Genomic DNA, 21,166 nt, shown 5'->3' with positions numbered 1-21,166 from the left:
CCCTCTGCCATGTACATTGGCCAAACCAGACAGTCTCTAGGTAAAAGAATAAATAGACACAGATCAGACATCAGAAATGGTAACATACAAAAGCCAGTAGGAGAACACTTCATTCTCCCTGGACATTCAGTAACAGATTTTAAAGTAGCCACTCTTCAACAAAAAAACCTCAAAAAATGACTTCAAAGAGGAGCTGCAGAGCTACAATTCATTTGCAAACTTGCCATTAATTTGGGCTTGAACAGGGACTGGGAGTGGCTGGCTCACTACAAAAGCAAATTTCCCTTTCTTGGTATTGACACCTCCTCCTCATCAATTATTGGGAGTGGACCACATCCACCCTCACTGAGTTGGCCTTGTCAGCACTGGTTCTCCACTTGTAAGGCAACTCCTTTCTCTTCATTTGCCAGTATATTTATGCCGGTATCTGTAATTTTCAAGCCACACATCTGAAGAAGGGGATTTTTTACTCACAAAATCTTATGCCCAAATAAATGTTAGTCTTTAAGGTGCCACTGGACTCGTTTTATTTCAAGCCCTAGCATCTACATGGGGAACCAATATTTACTAATGGGTTCTTCAATCTAGATGAGAGAGGGCCAAATTCTCCAATGGCTGGAAGCAGAATCTAGACAAAACGAAAACAAGGTGTAAATTTATACTGGTGAGAATAGTTAACCCTTGGAACAACTTACCCAGGGTGTTGGTGGATTCTCTATCACTGCCAGTGTTTAAATGAACATGGGATGCTTGTCTAAAAGCTCTGCTCCAGGAATTATTTGGGGTACGTTCTAGGGCCTATGCTGTACCAGAGGTGGCTTTCGGGGTTTGTGAGGCCCTGGGCCAATGCAAATGGGAGCCCTTCCCCATCCCTTCTGCCTGCAGACCCCCCTGCAGCAATCCTGCTGGGGAAATGGAGTTGGGACATGGGGGCTTGCCCCACCTGCCCAGCGCTCCTGCCAGGGACCTAGGTCAGGGCACAAGGGCTTCCCTCACTCCCCAGCAGGAGCACTGGGTGGGCGAAGTGGGTCAGGACATGGGGGCACTAATTTTTCTAGGGGCCCCTCATTGGCCCCTGGGCATGGGCCCCCTTGGCCCATCTGAAACTGTGCTATACAGAAGGTCAGACTGGATGATCCCAATGGTCCTGTCTTACCTTGGAATCTACGAAAACCAGGCAGTACAAAGTTAAGGTACATACCAGCCCCCCAGTACAACTCTTGTACCCTCCCTTATACTGCTTCAGAACCTGCTGTAAACCCTTCACAATGCTCTAACCCCTTCCAACCACACCCAAGTGTTTCTAATCCCCACCACTTCTCCAACATTCCCTGCATTGAGCCATTGCTTGAGCTGCACCGTACAGCCCCTCTGCTTAACTCTCCCAGGCAGTCAGTGACCAGACCGCCTAACAGCTAGAGCTGGCACCAGAGCACAGGGTGAAAAGCAGAGATGGAGGCCAAAGTTAGGGGTCAGAACTGGGTTCTCTGCAGCAGGGCAGGGCAGGATCAAGCAAGCACTGGTGCTGTCACAGCTGCAGGTAAATGTTTTAAGCAGCCACTGAAGTAGTGCTGACTGAGGCTGTGCTTAAGTCTGCTGAGGCTTCAAACCAATCAGGTGGTGTAGCCAATTAGGTCACCTACTCCAGATGAGCTGCATGCATTAGGTTGCCTGGAGACTGGCTCAGCTGCAGGCCTTGATTTCTGACACCAACTCCATCCTCCACCTCACCACTCCATGCCCCACTGCTAGGCCATGAGACTGTGGTGCACTGGGAGGGGTTTATGTGCTAGCAGGAGGCAGAAAAATGGCACTACAGAGTCCTTACCCTAAATCCGGTCTAGTATATGGGAAAGGGGTTCTCACAGCCATCTGCAGCACAGCAGACTCAGTGAGGTGTGAAGTGGCCCATTCATCTCAATGAGATGTTCTCAGAAGAATAAGAACACCCCATGAAGATGGGCACTGCCTGAAAGAATCCCTCTAAGAGATGCAGACTGCTCCAATTTGCTCCATGTGCGTTCTCACCCTTCCTGCAGTGTCCCAGCTCCAGGGGCCTGCGTCAAGCCCTGAGCATGCCTGTCTTCAGCTCCTAACCCCATCTCAGCAATGTGCACCTCTGCCATGCACTGACTGTGCTCATTCTTGGTTCCCCATCCTAGACTCAACACTGTAGGGTTATGTTTTGAAGGGGGACAGAAATGGGGGGTATGAATGTGAGGCAGTTTGGGAGCAGAGCTGAAGCCGCCCCCACATTACCCACTGCCCAGCTCTGACACTCATCCCTTGCTTTCCCCCACACACACCCACTGCACTGCACTGATCTCTCCTTTCCCCCTAGAAGCAGCAGCCAGGGGTAGGGCAAGCTTGGAGTCCTTGCTCCACTGCTGGGGCGGTACGGGGCAGGTGGGGAGTTCTGGGTTCCTTCCCCGAGCAAGGAAAGGAAGTTGAGTCCCTTAGCACCCTCCCTTGGCCTAGTGGAGCACCTGTGGAGGAGGGAGGCTATTTGTAGGGGAGTAAGGGTCCAGAGCACAGATGGCTTGGCTTCCCTCCCCCTCCCCAAATATGTCACTGGAGGGGAAGGTGTCAGCACTCCAAGCTCTCAAACAGCAAAAGTCCCTTTGAGGATAAGCCCTTATTCATTGAGGGATTGTAGAAAAACTTTTTTTTTTTTTTTGAAACCCAGTTAGTCAATGCTGTAGTCATTGACCTGGGTTTCAAAAGCATAATGTATGATTGTGCCTGGCACTAACAAGAGTATTTGTGGCCCTGCCTCAGGCCCACAGGCGAAGATTGCAGGGTGTGGGGTTCTGCCCCTTTGCCAGCTTCCCAGCTCCTCCACACTCTCTAGCTCTGCACCAAAGCTGTTACAAGCATCTGGAGCACCTTTGAGTAGCTCCTGTTAGTGTGACTGTGTATCAGGAATCCTGGACCAAATGACCCAGCCATGTGCTTTCCTCTGATCACTGATTGTTCAAGAAACATGTGAAGAGTATGAGTCACATTTACATTTTCCTAACTACCTAGTAGCATCTTTCATCTTCCCTCTGACTAGTTAATGCTAATTTCCCTGCCACCAATTCTAAGGTAAAAACAGAGTCTGCTTGGGCAGCCATAGCATGTCACCTTGAGCCACGCAGATACTCTGCCAGCAATGCCAGCAAAGCCTACGGTTGCTAAGAGATGCACATGTCTCACTAGACATGTGCATTTCACTCTTTGGCATGTCACTAGCTCAAGCCGAAAAGAAGCAACAACGTTTACCTCAAGTAACTTTTCCAATATTGCATCCCCAGGGGACAGAAGGTGCCCTGCACTAGCAGATATAAATCCCAAGAGCTGAGATCAGTTAAGGGAGGATCAGAATGACCGTTTCAGCCCCAGGAAAACAATTTTATAGGAACCAGATGATTTTGTGGGGTTGTATCTCAGGAGCTCCTTGCTCAAATTACCCCAAATTTGGATCATTAATCCCACCCTGCATCCCCATGAAGCACAAAAAATATCATGCTGATCCAAGCTAGCATACAGATTTTGGAGCATTTGGAATACTCACCCAGCAAGCAAGTCCCAGACAATTCTAGCAGAACTGCTAAGGGTGCTATAATTAATCTTGGCTCAGGAACATAGACATACAATCCTGCTGCCTCTGCTGCATACCTCTCGCAGCTGCACAAGCCAAGATGGAACCATGCACCCTCCTGGAGCAGACAGCAAGAGGAATGAGCGACTGGGCTCCCAGCTGCACAACACAAACTGCCACACTCCATCGTAACCAAGAACCGAAGTGCTTTTGAGCAGAAACCCCCCTCCCTAGCAAAACACCTCCAGTTCCTCCCTGGATTAAATTAACATCACTTCTCTGGCACCAGTCAGGCTTCACCAAGGGCCACATGTATGGCGGCCTCTGAGGGGAGAGCCACAGCTACCTGCAGAAGCAGGCTCCATCAGCCACTGTGTCACTTGGGCCCTTCACAAACCTTGGGCCACAAAGGCCTTGGTCCCATCTGATGCGGTGCTGGGAGGAGCTGGTGGCAAGTGGCCCCTTCATGCTAGGCAGCAGAGGGGCAGGGAACATGATTCATCATGAAGAACAGGAAACTCAGGCAGCTGTGAATACATCAAGCTGAACTCCAAACTGGCTCTGCCACACCTCAGTGCTAACTACAGCCCAGAAAAGCTACTGAGGGAGGGGGAGGCAGCAGCCTGCAGCCATGGCCCCCGCATCCCTCTGTGGCCGTGCCTGCACCATGTGTTCTGCAGAGCCAGCGCCAGCATGGGGCAGGTCGCAGCCCCCAGGGCCACAAGGACGGACACATGCCAGCCAGGGCATACAAACACCAGGATTTATTCCCAAATCTCCATAATACAAAGCAGGGCCAGTGCAATGGCCCCATGAAAGGCAGGACCCCATCATAGGCTACAACAATAGAGCCAGCTGGCATGGGATGGGCCAGGTTGGTGTGGGCAGAGGGAGTCTGAGCTGGGAGAACAAAGGGCAGACCTGGCAGGGGCCAGGCTGGCATGGGTGAGAATGGGCACAGAAGGGCTGGCTTTGGCTGCTGTGAGGGGGGAGGGCAAGGCTGACCTGGGCTGGGCAGGGCAGGGCTTTCACAGGCAAGGCAGGGCACAAGAACTCAAAGCAAATAAAGAAAAGGATTTAGAGGTGGCTCAATCCTGGCTCCAGGCCCCTAGTAGAGAATGTCCTCAAAGCTGAGCAGCAGAAACTGGTGCAGGGAAGATGGCAGGTGCAGCTCAGGCAAGACCTGCAGCAGCCGACCCTCCAGGTAGCTCCTGAGTGCACAGCGGGCCAGGTGCTGCAGGGAGCGGGGCCTCTGCCCCAGGGAGAAGAGTGACTCGTAGAAATCTGGGTGCTTCTGTCAGGAGAGAAGAGATAGGTCAGCATGGGCCACGTTTCCTCAATGACAGCTGGCTGGTGGCCCTACCCAGGGCTGGCTTCAAGCTGCTTCCCCCAATTCCTTGGAATTGGGCCCCACGCCTAAGAGGGCCCCACGCTTTAGGCGTCTTTTTAATATTTTTTTATTCACCTGGCAGCGGCGGTGGGTGGGGGGCATGTCCGCTATGGGTCTTCGGTGGCATTTCGGTGGCGGGGGGTCCTTCGGTGCCGCAGAAGACCCGGAGCACACCCCCCGCCGCCGAAGTGGGGCTGAAGCCCCGGACCCGCCGCCAGCTATTCGAATCAGGCTCCGACGTTCATAAAGCTGGCCCTGCCTCTACCCCATGTCATGTGACAATGGCAACAAATCAGGGGCAGACACTTTCAACCAACACTGAACAAGGAGCTCTATTAGCACAAAGGTCACAGCCTTATCCCTACAGCCGTTAGGTTTCTGTCTCTCCCTGTTTCACTGCAGAGCTTCTGCCTAGCACCTTCCCTGCCCCCTCAAACCTTCAGAGGGACCTGCCTGGTCAGCCAGGCACTGTGGGGTGAAGCCCCAGGTCCCTGAAGGCTCTTGGTTCTCTTACCTGCATGATCTCAGCTGGGACAGCCTCTGCCCACTCGTCAGTGACCCGCACGCGGTCGTAGCTGTTGATCAGCACCTCGATGGTGCGAGGCGAGGAGCAGCAGTAGCGCAACACCTGCAGCAGGGGAAGGGACGGGAGAAGGCTGGTCTCACGCCCCAGGCACCGCGCTACGCCTCTGGAGACCTGGCTTGGATTCCCTGCTCTGCTGCTGCCGCCCTGTGAGCCGGGCAAGTCCTGTAACCTGTGTCTTTTCCCAGTCTGGGATGGGCCATGCCCATGTCGCACAGGGTGCGGTGGGCTGTGCGTGAGGGTGGCAGGCCTGCGGGTTGTTATGGCAGCAGGAGGGCTGTGTGGGGGTGGATTCCCTCTCCATCCCGACTCCCACTCCCCATGGCCCAGGCCATCAGTAGCTGTCAGAGTCTATTCCAGCTGCAGGAGTGAGCCTCATTATCTGGTGTTAATAGGAGATTAATTAGTGTTAATTGTTGATTTTCCTGTATTTTCCCAAAGGGGAGAGCAATCTGCAGATCTCCAGGCTGGGTAATTATTGCACTGCTAGGAAATTAAGGGAGATAGTTAACCCTTTGCTTGCTGATGTCTCGCACAGAGGATGCAGGAGGAGCTGGGGACAATGCCCCACAGAAGGAGAGCTCCTCCTAAGGCCAGTGCCAGACAGACAGGCCAACTTCACCAAGGCCGGACAGCAACTCGTGGGCCTGGAGATGAATGGAGCTTGGTGGCAGGGCTGTGCACTCAGCACACAGGGAGGGCAAGAGACCCCTAGGGGGAAATATCACTCCATGTGAATCCCCCCTCAATACACCTCCCTCTGCAGTCCCCTCCCCTGCCCCCATCAGCAGTTCTCCCCACACCAGTCAATCTCTAGGTCTGGACATGCCACATCCCCTGCCCCATGCCCTAGTATGCTGCCCGCTTCCTGCCCTGCCCAATCCCCATCACAGCCAGGCAGCGTGGCAGGCTAGGGGGCAGGTCATAGGCTGTTCAGGAGGCCCCATGGGCGCTCCCGGTAGGACACTGCTTGCCAGGCAGCCGACACGTTCTGCATCCACTGCAGCACCCATCCTAGCTGATCTCAGGTGCCCAGGCACTGACCCAGCTTGGAGGTGATAGAGGTCTAGCTCATGGTGCCACACTCCCTGGCAGACAGCTTCCATGCTGCCCCTCCAGCCCAGCACTCTCTGGGATGAGCCCCAGGCATGGGGAAAGCCTGCACTCTCCCTTCAAAAGGGGCAGAGCCAGGAAGTTGCATGTGGCCAGCACCTGCAGCTCCCTGCAGCTGGCCTCTCCTCACACCTAGCCCCCACCCCGCCCCCGCAGGCTGCCACCCTCAGGGCCATTTGCAAGGAAGGGAGACCCAGCTGGTGTGACCAGGGGCTGAGCATGAGTTCCTGCCACTTTGTCCTGCCCTCCATGGCCCTGGTCCAAGAGCACAGGTTCTCCGGAGCATGGCCTTTCTCGTGCACCCTTTGTGCCTCGCCCCACCTCATAGCCTGGGCTCACACAGCCCACACCTCCTCCTGAAGAATGACTGACTGGACTGACTGCACCAGGACTAAACAACTCGAGCCGGGGGATGATGGTCTATGGACGAAGAGCATCTCCTAAGGCCAGTGCCCGAGAGACAGGCTCACTTTCTCTTTCCCAGCAGAGTCCCTGCTGCTCACAACGCCAGGGCTGGGAGCTCACGCCCTCACAGCCCCCCAGGCCATAGTAACCTCAGCAAGGGGCAGCGGTGCCCTTCCCTGGTAGATACCTAAATGTGGCCATTAAAGAGACACAGCTGGGCCCCTCAATCAGAAGCCCAGCCAGGGAAAGGAACCCAAATGCTGGTGCCTGGAGTCTGGGGACCTGTAGTGGGGCAGCTGCCCCACTCCTGGAGAACAGGGGTTGAAAGGCAGCCAATCAGGGCCAGGCTGGCCCTATAAAAGAGCTGTCGGGCCACCAGGCCAACAGTCTCTCTCCTGCCTTGGAGGGAAAAGGACCCAGCTGCCTGGGGGCAGGGTTCTGGACAGAGTCGGGCTGGGAAAGGGCAAGAGGAGCTGGGGAGCTCCAGCCTGGCAACTCCCCAGGCTGAGGCCTTGGTCAAGGCCAAAGGGGGCACTGGGGCTGGGAGGTGCAGCCCAGGAATAGGCAGAGGCAGCAGGTCCTACTCCCTTGCTGATGACAAGTGGCCATGATAGACTGCAGCCTGCCCCAGTGAGCAGGGGAGGGCGGGCACGGCTAGATGGAGACTGGCTGTAGCCACTCAGCTAAGGAGGGGATAGAGGGTTGGGGGTTCTCCTGGGAGGGGAGACCCAGAGCATGGGGGTACTGCAGGGGCAGAACCCTCAGGTTAAGGGCACCTGGGTCCGGGAGGGAAATGGGGGCAGGGGAGAGGGCAGGCGAGACACCGGCCTACAGAGGGCATACTGGAGGCTGGAGAGCTAATTCCCAAGATGACCAGCAGGATGCGCTGTGCCGGCGAGTCTTTGGACCCCAATTGCTGGGCAGCAAGAGGGAAGTCAAGCCCCTGAGCCAGCAGGGAACAAGACCTCGACAAGGGGAGGGACTCTGCCAGCAGGGGAGGGAATGTCTCCTGGAGGGGACCCGTTCACACACTCCTCTCACGCAGCACCCATCCTGCTGCTGCTGCCCCAGGCAGCTCCACACCTTGATGAGGGCCCCGGGCCAGATGCGTATGGAGCCGTGGTTGAGCAGCGCCCGCACCACGAGCTCTGGGTGGTGCCCCAGCTTATAGGCGGCCACCTGCAAGATGTTGTGCATGGCCGTGTTGCCGCTGTAGCTCATAATGTTGACACTGGCGCCATGGGCCAGCAGCAGCTCCACCACACGGGGGCTGGCATTCTTGCAGGCCTGGTGCAGCGGGCGCTGCCGGTCCCGGTCCGCGGCATCAATGTTGGCACCACTCTGCACCAGCTGCTGGCAGACGCGATAGTAGCGCTCCATGTCCTGGGGTGGGTGAGCCTGGGCGCAGGCGGCATTCAAAGGAGTCTGACCCTCCTCGTTCTTGGCCTCCAGCCCCGCTCCATGGCACAGGTACAGCCGGACATGCTCTTCCAGGCCGTACCGTGCCGCCACATGCAGTGCTGTGTCCTCTTCTTCCTCCGTCTGGCTGTTCACGCTGGCACCGTACTGCAGCAGCAGCTGCGCACACCTGCAGGGCATGGGACACCTCAGCCATGTGTTTTCCCCTCCTCTGCCCATCCGCCTCCTACCTGCCTGCTAGCCCCTTCCTCCTGCCATCCACCCACCGCCTGCCCGCTAGCCCCCCCACTTCCCCCGCCATCCCCCATCCACCCACTGCCTGCTTCCTAGCCTCCTTTCCCCCATCATCCCCCATCCACCACTGCCTGCCCACTAGTCCCCCCATATCCCCCCACCATCCCCCTGTGATGTTATTGATATAAACAGGGACCATATAGAACATGGATTGCAACCAAGGTCCTGTAGTGGCACCAAATCCTAGGTAAAGGGCATCATATAAGTTGTCTAAGACCAGGTTACGGATTACTGGTTATGATTATTCTGTCTGTATGTCTGTATCATTTTGTAGTTGAAGTTATGAATATTGGCTGTATGCTGTCTGTATTTCAAACTTGTGTTGTGTTACTGGGAAAGATCCCAGACAAGCTGATGTCAGCTCTGTTTAGCCTGCTTGATGGCCCATTAAGGACCATCACCTGCACAATTGTCCCATCGAGTGAAGGCCGTTACGCCCTGTGACTCAGCAGGGTGTGCAGGGACTGGCTCATGTGACTGCAAACTCCATTTTGCTGTAACTTTCCACAGCAAGAACAAAGAAGTGTTCTTACACCTGGAAAAGCCTATATAAGGCAGAGGCTCATCTCCATTTTGTCTTCAATTCTGCTTCTTACCTCTGGAGGGACTTTGCTACAAACCGAAGCTCTGCACAAAGGACTGAATGACCCATCCCAGCGGGGGATGTTCTCCAGAGACTTGATTTGAACCTGCAGTTTAATCCATCACTGCTACAAGCCTGAATTAAGAACTTTGCCATTACTGTATGTAATTGATTCCATTTAACCAATTCTAGCTCTCCTCTCTATCTTTTTCCCTTTATGAATAAACCTTTAGATTTTAGATTCTAAAGGATTGGCAACAGCGTGATTTGTGGGTAAGATCTGATGTGTATATTGACCTGGGTCTGGGGCTTGGTCCTTTGGGATCGAGAGAACCTTTTTCTTTTACTGGGGTGTTGGTTTTCATAACCATTCATCCCCAGGACGGGTGGCACTGGTGGTGACACTAGGAGACTGGAGTGTCTAAGGAAATTGCTTGTGTGACTTGTGGTTGGCCAGTGGGGTGAGACCAAAGTCATTTTTGTCTGGCTGGTTTGGTTTGCTTAGAGGTGGAAAAACCCCAGCCTAGGGCTGTGACTGCCCTGTTTAAGCAATTGGTCCTGAATTGGCACTCTCAGCTGGGTCCTGCCAGAACCACATCGTCACACCCCCATCCACCTCCCACGTGCCCGCTAGCCCCCCAACTTCCCCCACCATCCCCCATCCACCCACTGCCTGCCTCCTAGCCTCCTTTCTCCCATCATCCCCCATCCACCCACTGCCTGCCCATTAGTTGCCCCATATCCCCCCGCCATCCCCCATCCACCTCCCACCTGCCCGCTAGGCCCCCCACTTCCCCCGCCATCCCCCATCCACCCACTGCCTGCCTCCTAGCCCCCTTTCCCCCCATCATCCCCCATCCACCCACTGCCTGCCCACTAGTCCCCCCATATCCCTCCACCATCCCCCATCCACCTCCCACCTGCCCGCTAGCCCCCCCACTTCCCCTGCCATCCCCATCCACCTACTGCCTGCCTCCTAGCCCCCTTTCCCCTCACCATCCCCCATCCACCCACTGCCTGCCTCCTAGCCCCCTTTCCCCCTACTATCCCCCATCCACCCACTGCCTGCCTCTTAGCCCCCTTTCCCCCTACTATCCCCCATCCACCCACCACCAGCCCACTAGCCCCCCCACTTCCCCCCGCCATCCACCCACCATCTGCCTGCTAGTCCCCACACTTCCCCCTACCATCCCCCATCCACCCACCGCCTGCCTCCTAGCCTTCCTTCCCCCCACCATCTCCCATCCACCCACCGCCTGCCTGCTAGACGCTCCACTTCTCCCACCATCCCCCATCCACCCACCACCTGCCTGCTAGCCCCCCTACTTCTCCCTGCCGTCCCTCATCCACCCACTGCCTTCCCACTGGCCCCCCCACATCCCTCGACATCCCTCATCCACCCCTCAGCTGCCTGCTAGCCCTCCTTCCCCCCATCATCCACCCACTGCCTGCCCGCTAGCCCCGCCACTTCCCCCCCACCGTCCCCCATCCACCCTCTGCCTGCCCACTAGCTCCTCCACTTCTCCCCCGCCATCCTCCATCCACCCTCTGCCTGCCCACACAGCCCCCCCACTTCTCCCACCATCCCCCATCCACCCACCGCCTGTCTCCTAGCCATCACCCACCATACCCCATGCACCCTCTGCCTGCCCACTAGCCCCCTCACTTCCCCACGCCATCCCTCATCTACCCACTGCCTGTCTGCTAGCCATCACCCACTGTTCCCCATCCACCCACCCCCTGCCTGCTAGCCCCCTATGCATCCACTGCCTATCCCTCACCCTTAACCCACCCCTAACCATTCCCCTCACCACCCACCATTCCCCCGAAACCCTCAGCTAGCCCCAGACCAGCCTGCCCTGCCCCCACCTACCTACCTGGCTACTAGCCCCTCAGTCACCCATGACCATCACTCAATCCTGCCATTCACCCACCCTGTGCTGACACCCCATTGTGCCCACACCTCTCCCACAATCCCAGTGGCTGGGCCCGCTTTCCCAGGCTCCAGGGGCCCTGTGTAGCCCTGTACTCAGACCAGTGGGTCCCAACAAATAGGACCAAGGGCTGGGCAGCAGGACTGCTGGGTTCTATCCCAGTTCTGCCCAGACTTGCTGTGTGGCCTGGGGCACGTCCGTCACTCTGTGCCTCAGTCTGCCCCTGCCTGTGGATGGTCTGCTCCTACCTGACCACCTGTGACGTGGTCTGTGCTGGCTGGGCCTCGCTAGCCTCCCGCTGGGGCTGTGGGCACATGAGCCCTGCTGGCAGGGGAGACAGTGACCCAGCCATCTGAGCCAGCCCCATGCTCAGCAGCGCGCAGCTCGGGCTTTGGGACTGGAGCCTGCAGTCAGAAGCATAGCGGGCGCCCTCCATACCCTCCGAACCGGAGGGGGCCCCGCAAGGAAGGGGGCCCATAAAAGTGGCAAAAAAAAATGTAAAGTATAACTAGGTAAGTGACATTTATTGACGCTATTGCACAATCCATGTCGGTTTTACTGACAAAACCGTGAAGTCATTATGATACATCATAATGCTATTGGCTACATCAGTGTCTGTCGGTCAGTTTCAAATTTTAGTTGGACCCATTCAAAGAATGTGTATTTGCGTTCACAATGGCGGTCGGCGGATAAATGTTATTAATTTAGTTGTTTAGTTTTTTATAGTTTCTGCATTGTAAGGGGCCCCGGACATATGTTCGGAGGGGGCCACGTTCTTTGTTGCTACGGCCCTGCCTGCAGTCAGCTGTCTAACCACACTGTGCTGTGCTGGGCTGTCCAGACAGGCCTGGGCAGCCAGGGCGAAAGCAGGCCTCTCCCCCGTGGGCTGTGGCACCCAGACACTCAGCCCCGGGCTGGCGCCTGGCCCTGGGGCGGGGCTGCTGACAGGCCCTGCGTATGCGGGAAACTCACTGGATGGAGGCTGGGCTCTTGCAGAGGTGCAGGGGCTGGTAGCCAGCCTCAGAGCCAGCCTTGGGGTCAGCCCCGAAGGAGAGCAGCAGACGCACGCAGTCCGTTCTGGCCGCCGCACAGGCCTCGTGCAGAGCTGTCTTGCCGCCAGGTGCGAAGTCCACGGCAGCGCCCCTCAGCAGCAGGTGCCTGAGGCAGTCCAAGTAGCCGCGCCCAGCCGTGATGTGGAGCGGGGTGGTGAGCTCCTGCTCGTAGGTCAGCGACCACAACCCTGCAGCAGAAGAAGGGCTGTGAGGGGGACAAACGCACACCCCACCTCTCCCCACCAAACCCTCTCCCACAGGAGATCAGCCCCTCCTTCTCTCAGCCCCCCAGCTCTTCCTGCAGCTCCACCGGGACCAGCTGTCCGAGGAAACCTGCTGGGCTTGGACCTCATGCAGTGGGGGGATCCCCAGGCCACACTGAGTCCCACCCCAGAGCTCCCTGTGGGTGGGGCTCGCCCTTGGGGCATAGCCAGGTTCCGTGGGAAGGGGATTTGCTCTCTCAGCTGCACCCAGCAATGGTGTACTCGCCAAGACAGGCAATCAGGACAAGGCATGCCAAACACTCAGAATGGGAGGTGGGCTTCTGGTCATAGATGCCGGCTCTGGGGCTGGAGCACTCACGGGGAAAAAATGGTGGGTGCTGCCCCCTATCAGCTCCCTCCCACCTCTCCCACTGGCAGGCCCCGTGAATCAGCACCTCCCCCTGCCTCCCCACGCCTCCGCACGCCATGAACAGCTGTTGTGCAGCGTGCAGGAGGCTGGGAGGGAGGGAGGAGTGAGGATGCGGTGTGCTCGGGGGAAGGGGCAGGGAGAGGAGGGGACAGAACTGGGTGGGAAGAGGTGGGGCAGGGATGGGGCCTTGGGGGAAGGTGTGGAGTGGGGGTAAGGCCCAGGTAGGATGACCAGACGTCCCAATAAAATTGGGACCGTCCCAATATTTATGTGTTTGTCCTGTGTCCCGACTGGTCTTTGGTCGGGATGCAATTTGTCCCGATATTTCCCTCCACCAACAGCACTGGTTTTGGGGGGGGGAGGAGTTTGTTGTTGTTGTTGCTGCTCCGCCGGCAGCACTCAGTTTTTTGGGGTTTTTTTGCTCCATCAGCAGACCCCCCCCCATGTGTCCCCATATTTTCTTCTTCTCATCTGGTCACCCTAGGCCCAGATCAGAGCCAGGGGTCAAGCACCCCCCTGGCACTTTGGAAAGTCAGCGCCTGTGCTCCCAGTCTCTGCAGCCCCTGGCCACAGCAGTCAATGCAGGGCATTGTGGGACAGCTGCTGGAGGACAGCAAGGGTCGACCTATGTAACAGGGTGTCTCCACTCGTGCTGCGTTGCCCTAAGGACATGGACGGTCGCTCAGAGCCGCTCGGGGAGGCGGTGCCACTGCAGTGGCATGTGGGGCACCCACATTGGGGGAGACACATGCACGACTAGGCAGATGCAAGCTGCCCAGCGTGTGGTGTGGCCCAGGCCGGAGCGCTGATTTGTCCTCCTTTCCCATGCCTTTAACAAAAGGTTCAAAGCATGTTTCATGGTACCTTTGCCCATGGGCGGCAGGCAATGGAGGCTGGGAGAGGCTAAGCTTCCCCAAACCTCCACTAATGCTTCACATCGCCGCCCTGGGTCCAGGCTGCGGCAGGGCTCAGAGCTCCTCCGAGGGCCCAGGCTCAAGGCTCAGCCCCAGCTGGGGCTCCCCCGGACTGCTCTGGGCACCGGCAGGCCAGCCAGGGTTTAGGGCTGCTCCAGGCACCGGTCGGAGTTCGGGGCTGCTCCAGGCACCGGCCGGGGTTCAGGGCTGCTCCGGGCACCGGCCGGGGTTAGGGGCAGCACCAGCGACACCCCTGCCCTGCCCCAACCCCCCCAGACAGCACCAGCGACGCCCCCGCCCTGCCCCAACCCCCCCAGACAGCACAAGCGACACCCTCTGCGCTGCCCCAACATCCCCCAGACAGCACCAGCGACACCCCCTGCCCTGCCCCAACCCCCCCACACAGCACCAGTGACACCCCCTGCCCTGCCCCAACACCCCCAGACAGCACCAGCAACACCCCCACCCTGCCCCAACACCCCCAGACAGCATCAGCAACACCCCTGCCCTGCCCCAACATCCCCTAGACAGCATCAGCGACACCCCCTGACCCAACCCAGACAGTACCAGTGACACCCCTGCCCTGCCCCAACACCCCCCAGACAGCACCTGCAACACCCCCGCCCTGCCCCAACTCCCCCAGACAGCACCACCGACACCCCTGCCCTGCCCCAACACCCTCCAGACAGAACCAGTGACACCCCTGCCCTGCCCCAACATCTCCCAGACAGGGTCAGCGACACCCCCTGCCCTGCCCCAACACCCCCCAGACAGGGTCAGCGACACCCTCATCCTGCCCCAACATCTCCAGACAGGGTCAGCGACTCCCCTGACCCTGTTCCAACACCCCCAGAGAGCACCACCAACACCCCCCACCCTGCCCCAGCAGCCCCCAGAAAGCACCAGCGACACCCCCTGCCCTGTCCCAACATCCCTTAGACAGCACCAGCAACACCCTTGCCCTGCCTCAACCCCACCCAGACAGGTGACTAATAAATGCTCCCTTCTTTCGAACAGGCGACCTTGCCTCATGGATTTTAATGCTCCCTAAGAAGGAAAAGCCTTTCTCAGGCATATCTGATCTTGACTGGCCTCACTGGTGAGACCCACAGAGAGAAACAACGGTTGCTAGAACGCAAAGGGTCAGTCTCGGAGTCCTTGAGAATACATGATCTGTCCTTGGGAACAGGTGGGCTCTGGCCCACTGAAGGGGTTACACCAGGGGTTCTCAAACTGGGGGTTGGGATCCTTCAGGGGTCACGAGGTTATTACTTTGGGGTTGCGAGCTGTCATCCTCCACCCCAAACCCCGCTTGTCTCCAGCATTTATAATAGTGTTTAATATAAAAAAATGGTGTTCTTAATTTACACGGGTGGGGGGTCGCACTCGGAGGCTTGCTGTGTGAAAGGGGTCACCAGTACAAAAGTTTGAGAACTGCTGGTGTAAGATCTGAGGCCTTTGTCTGCAGCCATATTCGGACAGCAGTAGCCATGAGCTAAAAAGCAGAAAGTCACATCCCCACATTCCATCTAAATTACATTACAAAAAATGTCATAGCAGGCTGTTAAGAAGGCTCCTGTCCTAGTAGCACCCACCATCACCAGATAGCTCTTAAAATGGTTAAAGAAAACTCCGTTTGGGGCATTCTGTCTGGCAAGAAACCACTTACCAACAGTCGTGGGTAGGAAACCCCACTTATTTGTTGTTTGGCCTTTATGGTCCCTACTGCTCTATTGTTCAGCTCTGTGGTTTCAGTTGGGGTCTTTGATAGGTTCTGTCTGTTGCATAACTAACTTTGCAAGAGGCAAATCAACTAAAGTGGTGGACTCTGACTGGTTAAAGAATTGTTTCGCAATATGTTAGGATTGGTGAAATGATCGTTTTGTAGTACTTGGGTTTACAATGGCTGGTTAAGGGGCAGCTAAGCAGGACTCAAGTGTCACTGTATCAGCTGGGGTCTAAAAGGAAGTTCTTGGGGACCAGCTCCAGGCCCCAGCCCCGAAGATCAGAGCGGCCAGACCTCAGCACCCTGCCGATGACACCGTGCAGACGCTGGATATCCTGACTGGCCATCAAGAGAAGCTCCTCTGCCTTATTGGGAGTGGTGACCACTGTAGGTTTAGTGTGCACAGTCTGGTTTGGTAACTGTTAATAAATAGCGATTAAGGCAGAGGTCCCCAAACTTTTGAGGGTCGTGTTCATCCTTACTGCTGTCTGCATGCCTCGCAGAGCTGGGGCCAGGGGTGGGGCCATGGCTGGGGGGGGGGTGGACAGGGGTAAGGGGCTGGGGTCACAGCTAGGGGTGACGCTGGGCTGAGAGTGGGGCTGTGACCAGGGGCTGAGGTTGGGGGCTGTGGCCAGGGCCAGGAACGCAGCTGGGAGTGGGGAGGGTCTAAGTGGCACTCACCCTCCCGCTCCCCCATGAGGGCTGGCCCGGGCATTGCCGTCCATGCCCCACGGACATTCCTCCGTGCCCCCCTGGGGGCAGCCCCACAGTTTGGGGACCTCTGGGTTAAGGATTTACTGTGTAAGGCTTTTTCAGTAGTGAAAGGCCCCACAACCCTGCAGAAGATTATGCCCTGAGCCCTAGGAACTGGGTAAGAGTGGGGGGTGTCTAAATTAGCCCGGTGACAGCCTGAGCCCATGGAAGGTAAAGGTGGGGATCCCTGGCATGCAGGTAACACTGGAAGCTATTTAAAGTCTGAGGCAGAACCCAGACAATGAGACTCCATGACAGCTGACTGTATCACAGCTGTATTCTCAGTCCCGAACTGCCATCGAAGACTGAAGCGGCGGCCGTAGAGCTGATCGCCATCGCAGCTCTTTTGTTTTTCTGCTTGGGGCGGCAAAAACTGTGGAGCCGGCCCTGACGTCTATACTGCTGCTGGCAGCAGCCGCTGTTCTCCAGCTGCTCAGCTCAGAAGGCAGCACAGAAGTAAGGGTAGCAGTACTGCACGCACCCCTCCAATTACCTTGCGAGCCCCTCACAACCCTCTTTTGGGTCAGGACCCATACAATTACAACACTGACATTTCAGCTTTAAATGGCTGAAATCATGACATTTATGATTTTTAAAATCCTACAATCATGAAATTGACCAAAATGGACTGTGAATTTGATAGAGCCCTACATATGTTCTATTAACCCCCTCCTGCATAGGTGCTGACTTTTCATTTTGCCAATGGGTGCCCCAAACCAGCCCCATCCCCACTCTGCCCCCAGGGCCCTGCCTCCACTCTGCCCCATCCCCCAAAGCCTCCCTCTTTTCTGCCCCCTACTGCTTTAAGGGCAGTGAGGGAGGGTCAGGGCAGAGAGGAGCCAGTGGAGGGGCAGCCCCACTGAGCAGTTGAAGGGTGGGGCAGCCCGCTCCATAGTTGATCGGCCCACAGCCCCACTGAACAGCTGCCAGCCCCAGGGCCACCAGAGCGGTGGCCCCGGCCAGCCCCGTGGCTGCTGAGCGGCGCCTATGCTCCTTCACCAGGATCTTGTGATACCTTCGAGTGTACTCCACTACCAGCGTAGGGTGACCAGATGTCCCGATTTTATAGGGACAGTCCTGATTTTTTGGGTCTTTTTCTTATATAGGCTCCTATTACCCCCCACCCCCCATCCTGATTTTTCGTACTTGCTGTCTGGTCACCCTATCCCAGCGTGACAGCACTGGAAACGCTGGGCACTCTACCGTCAAGCTGGCCTGAGTATCAATAGCGTGCAGCCACGGCTGAGCGGTGCAGAGTATAAACCTGCCTGAAATCACTGTGTGTTCTTGGCACAGCTCAGCAGGCCAGTGCTGCCATGGCCATACCACTACAGCTACTGGTGCTAGCTCGTTGAGAGCTAGGGGTGTATGTGGCCACAAGCGGAGTCACACTCCTAGTCTGCAGTGTGGACGTAGCCCTAGAGCCTGGGATGGGGACCTGGGTTGGAAATAAAACACCCTAGAGCTCTCTCCCCACCCCTCAGCACTCCCTCATCACCCTCTGGCGCTCCCTCTGCCCCCAGCACACATCCCCCTGGACTCCCTTCCCCTTGACACCCCCCAGCCCTTCCTCCCCACCCATAGTCCCCCAGTACTTCCACCCACTAGCACTCCGCCCTAGCATGCCCTCTCCCCCGCCCACAAGCACTCTGTCCCCCAGGTGCTTGCTCTCACCAAGTTTCCGGCTGGTCCACCGGAGCTCGTCACCCTTGGATTCAATGATGAGGTTGACGGCAGCGCTGTCAGTGAAATGCTTCCGCACCGCCTCCAGGTCCCCAGTGAAGAGTGCATTCTGCACCAACACATCTCGGCACTCGATCGGCTCCATACGGCTGCTGCTGAATCCCCAGCCCCTGGGCGTTGGGGCCGCCAGGCCTTGGTCCATGTGCCTGGTGTGTGTCCGCCTGCCCACCAGCTCCTCGTCCGGCTGCAGTGCAGAGCTGAAGGGGCAGTGGTAGCCCGTCATGGGGAGGGGACGCACGGGGTGAGCCTTGGCTTTATAAAGTGGCAGTTGGCTGCTGCTGCTGCTGCAGCCCCAGAGCTCCTGGCTCAGTGGTGTGTCCTTGCTGGGCTGCTCCCAGATGCAGGCTGCTCAGGGCTGGCTGGCTGGGTCAGGCACAGGCCTGACTCAGCCTTTATAAATAGCACCCTTGGCAGCACCTACCACCAGAGTTTGTTTATCCTCCGCTGCTGGCACTGATCTCCAGGGTCACTTTGAGCGAGGGGCAGGCCACTGACCGCTCACTCTCCCTGGCTAGCACGGGGCAGTGCAGACTCTTTCCCTGTGCCCCTGGGCAGTGGGTACAGGGACAGAGGAGTCATGCCCACAGCACCCAGGAATGTGCACCACCGAGCAGAGCCAGCCTGGCCCAGATCTCACTGGAAATGTGGTGCAAAGCAGGAGCAGCAAGCCGGGGGAGGGGGGGGGTGCATCTGAGACAGGAGTTGGGGGCAATGCCAGGGCCAGGTCCTTTACCCTCTGCATATGGCACCTGGGATATACAGCAGCAGAGTAGCGATGACCCCAGAGAGACGGAGGGAGGGGGGGAATACTAGGGCAAGACTTGGCTGGGGCAGTGCAGTGAACAGACCTCACCTAGGGGCGTGGGACTGGGCAGTAGTGGGGAGCAGGGAACGTGAGGATTGTGCATTGCAGCCTCTTTCTAAAGGCAGGGAAGGGACACACCCTATGGGACTCTCGGGAGACCCCTCCGGGAACCTTGCACTCCAGTCCAGGCCCTATGGTCTCAAAGGCCTGCTGAGGGGCAGGGAGGGGCCAGCCCATTTCTGTGCGGTATCCAAATCCATCCCCCAGGAAAGGGAGGAAACCAGTTCTCCCCAGCTGCTTCAGAAGGGAGAGGTTCCTATGGAAACCACCAGGGCTTTAAAGGGCTTTTCCGTTTGCTTGTCACACCAGAACACAGCAGCCATCTCCGAGGCATGACCTGGTTCAGGGTGAGAGAGATGCAGCTGCCAATGCCCCCCCAGTCAGAGACGTGATACCAAGGAGGGCACCCCCGGTGGGCCATGTGCTGGGGTGGCTCCGTGGCCTGGCCTGGCTGCGCTGACTCTGCAGCCTCACAAGTCAGGAAAACTAGTTTTGCGTGTATTTCTCTTGTGAGTTTGTTCTAAAGTAAAAAGGTAGGAATGGGAGCTGGCCCCCGTGAAGCATCTAGGAACTAGCCTGGGCTCTCTGCTTTGCTGCCTGGCAGCTAACACCCCCCCTCCCCCACCCCCGCTGAGCTGTCAGGCTCTCCTGGGCTCATGGCATCTTTAGCTGGGACACCACAAGCTGAATAAGCTGCTCAAGCAGCTCCAGCCATGGTGAGAGGGAAACAGCAGCCACTGGGAATCACTTTAGATAAAGCAACTGTTCAGGTTCCTCTCCCAACTCTGCACTTTAGGGTACAGATGGGGGGACCTGCATAAACACCTCTAAGCTTAACTACCAGCTTAGATCTGGTCTTGCTGCCACCACTCTCCAGTACTAGCTCCCTTTTCTGGATAGTCTTGAGAGACTTTTTCACCAAGTTCCTGGTGAACACCGATCCAACCCCTTGGATCTTAACACAAGGAGAATTTAATCATCCTCCCTCCTTTCCCCCACCAATTCCTGGTGAGTCCAGATCCAATCCCCTTGGATCTTAAAACAGCAAAAATCAATCAGGTTCTTAAAAAGAAGGTGTTTAATTCAAGAAAGAAAGGTAAAAATCATCTCTGTAAAATCAGGATGGAAAATAACTTTACAGGGTAATCAGATTCAAAGAGCCCAGGGAAACCCCCTTTGGCCTTAGGTTCAAAGTTACAGCAAACAGAGGTAAAATCCTCTCAGCAAAAAGGAACATTTACAAGTTGAGAAAACAAAAACAAAAATAAAACTAACACGTCTTGCTTGGCTATTACATATAAGTTTGAAATATGAGAGACTGGTTCGGAAAGATTTGGCGAGCATGGATTGATGTCTGGTCCCTGTTAGTCCCAAGTGCAAACAACCCCCAAAACAAAAAGCACAAACAAAAGCCTTCCTCCCACCAAGATTTGAAAGTATCTTGTCCCCTTATTGGTCCTTTGGGTCAGGTGTCAGCCAGGTTTCCTGAGCTTCTTAACCCTTTACGGGTAAAAGGATTTTGGTGTCTCTGGCCAGGAGGGATTTTATAGTATTGTACACAGGAGGGCTGTTTCTTTCCCTTTATAGTTATGACACCCACGCTGAGCTGTCAGGTTAGGAACTAGCCTGGGCTCCCTAGGGTGACCAGGCAGCAAGTGTAAAAAATTGGGATGGGGTGGGGGGTAATAGGAGCCTATATAAGAAAAAGACCCCAAAATCGGGACTGTACCTCTAAAATCAGGACATCAGGTCACCCTAGACACCCCCTGTGATGAACTAGGAATGTTCTTAATGTTTTCTCTGAATACGGTCTTGGTACCTCAGTGTCCCCATGGCAGTTCTTAAGTATCTGGCAGAGCAAAGGGCCAGTGCACTTAAATGCCTGGCACTCTGTCTCCTAGCAACTGATGGCCTGGGCCCCTCCCCTGCAAAGGTGCCAGCTGAAGGTGTTGGAGACAAAGGGATCAGGTGACCTCCTGGCCCAGGAATGGGGCTGAGCAGAGAGGAGGGGCTGGAGGGGGGTTCAGTCTGAAGCTGGCTGGCGTCGAGGAGTGAAGTGCAGACGTGGGGGGTCTGGTTCACTGCCCCCCAGAATGGACCCAGCCGAGGGGTCCGGTTCTCTGTACCTACAAGCTCTGTTTTAGACCCTGTTCCTGTCATTGAATAAACCTCTGTG

General features: G+C 56.5%; 1 protein-coding gene across 2 annotated transcripts; it reads right to left on the bottom strand.

The window, feature by feature from the left end:
- Nucleotides 1-4,300: 4,300 nt before the first annotated feature.
- Nucleotides 4,301-18,466, bottom strand: ASB10 (ankyrin repeat and SOCS box containing 10). 2 transcript variants are annotated; one of them, XM_050942697.1, is made up of 5 exons: nucleotides 18,057-18,466; nucleotides 12,277-12,544; nucleotides 8,158-8,662; nucleotides 5,488-5,601; nucleotides 4,301-4,877 (listed from the first exon to the last, which is right to left on the bottom strand). In XM_050942697.1, the coding sequence occupies exons 1-5, from the start codon at nucleotides 18,346-18,348 to the stop codon at nucleotides 4,692-4,694; spliced, it is 1,365 nt and encodes a 454-aa protein (XP_050798654.1). In that variant the 5' UTR covers nucleotides 18,349-18,466; the 3' UTR covers nucleotides 4,301-4,691. The 2 variants fall into 2 exon arrangements, with proteins under 2 accessions (XP_050798654.1, XP_050798655.1); XM_050942698.1 differs by having other exon boundaries at nucleotides 8,254-8,662.
- Between the last annotated feature and the right edge of the window lie 2,700 nt (nucleotides 18,467-21,166).

The sequence above is a fragment of the Gopherus flavomarginatus genome, chromosome 2 (assembly GCF_025201925.1).
Source record: "Gopherus flavomarginatus isolate rGopFla2 chromosome 2, rGopFla2.mat.asm, whole genome shotgun sequence".
Classification (NCBI taxonomy): Eukaryota; Metazoa; Chordata; order Testudines; family Testudinidae; genus Gopherus; species Gopherus flavomarginatus.
This window is presented reverse-complemented; position numbering and strand designations above follow the sequence as displayed.

What these genes read in the sequence shown, in the direction of transcription:
- ASB10 (XM_050942697.1), bottom strand. Translation starts at nt 18,348, where the DNA reads ATGACGGGCTACCACTGCCCCTTCAGCTCTGCACTGCAGCCGGACGAG. An exon ending in GGCCCGGGGCCCTCATCAAG is followed by an intron (nt 5,602 to 8,157) that starts GTGTGGAGCTGC and finishes CCCCTGCTGCAG; the next exon opens with GTGTTGCGCTACTGCTGCTC. An exon ending in TCCCAGCTGAGATCATGCAG is followed by an intron (nt 4,878 to 5,487) that starts GTAAGAGAACCA and finishes CTCTCCTGACAG; the next exon opens with AAGCACCCAGATTTCTACGA.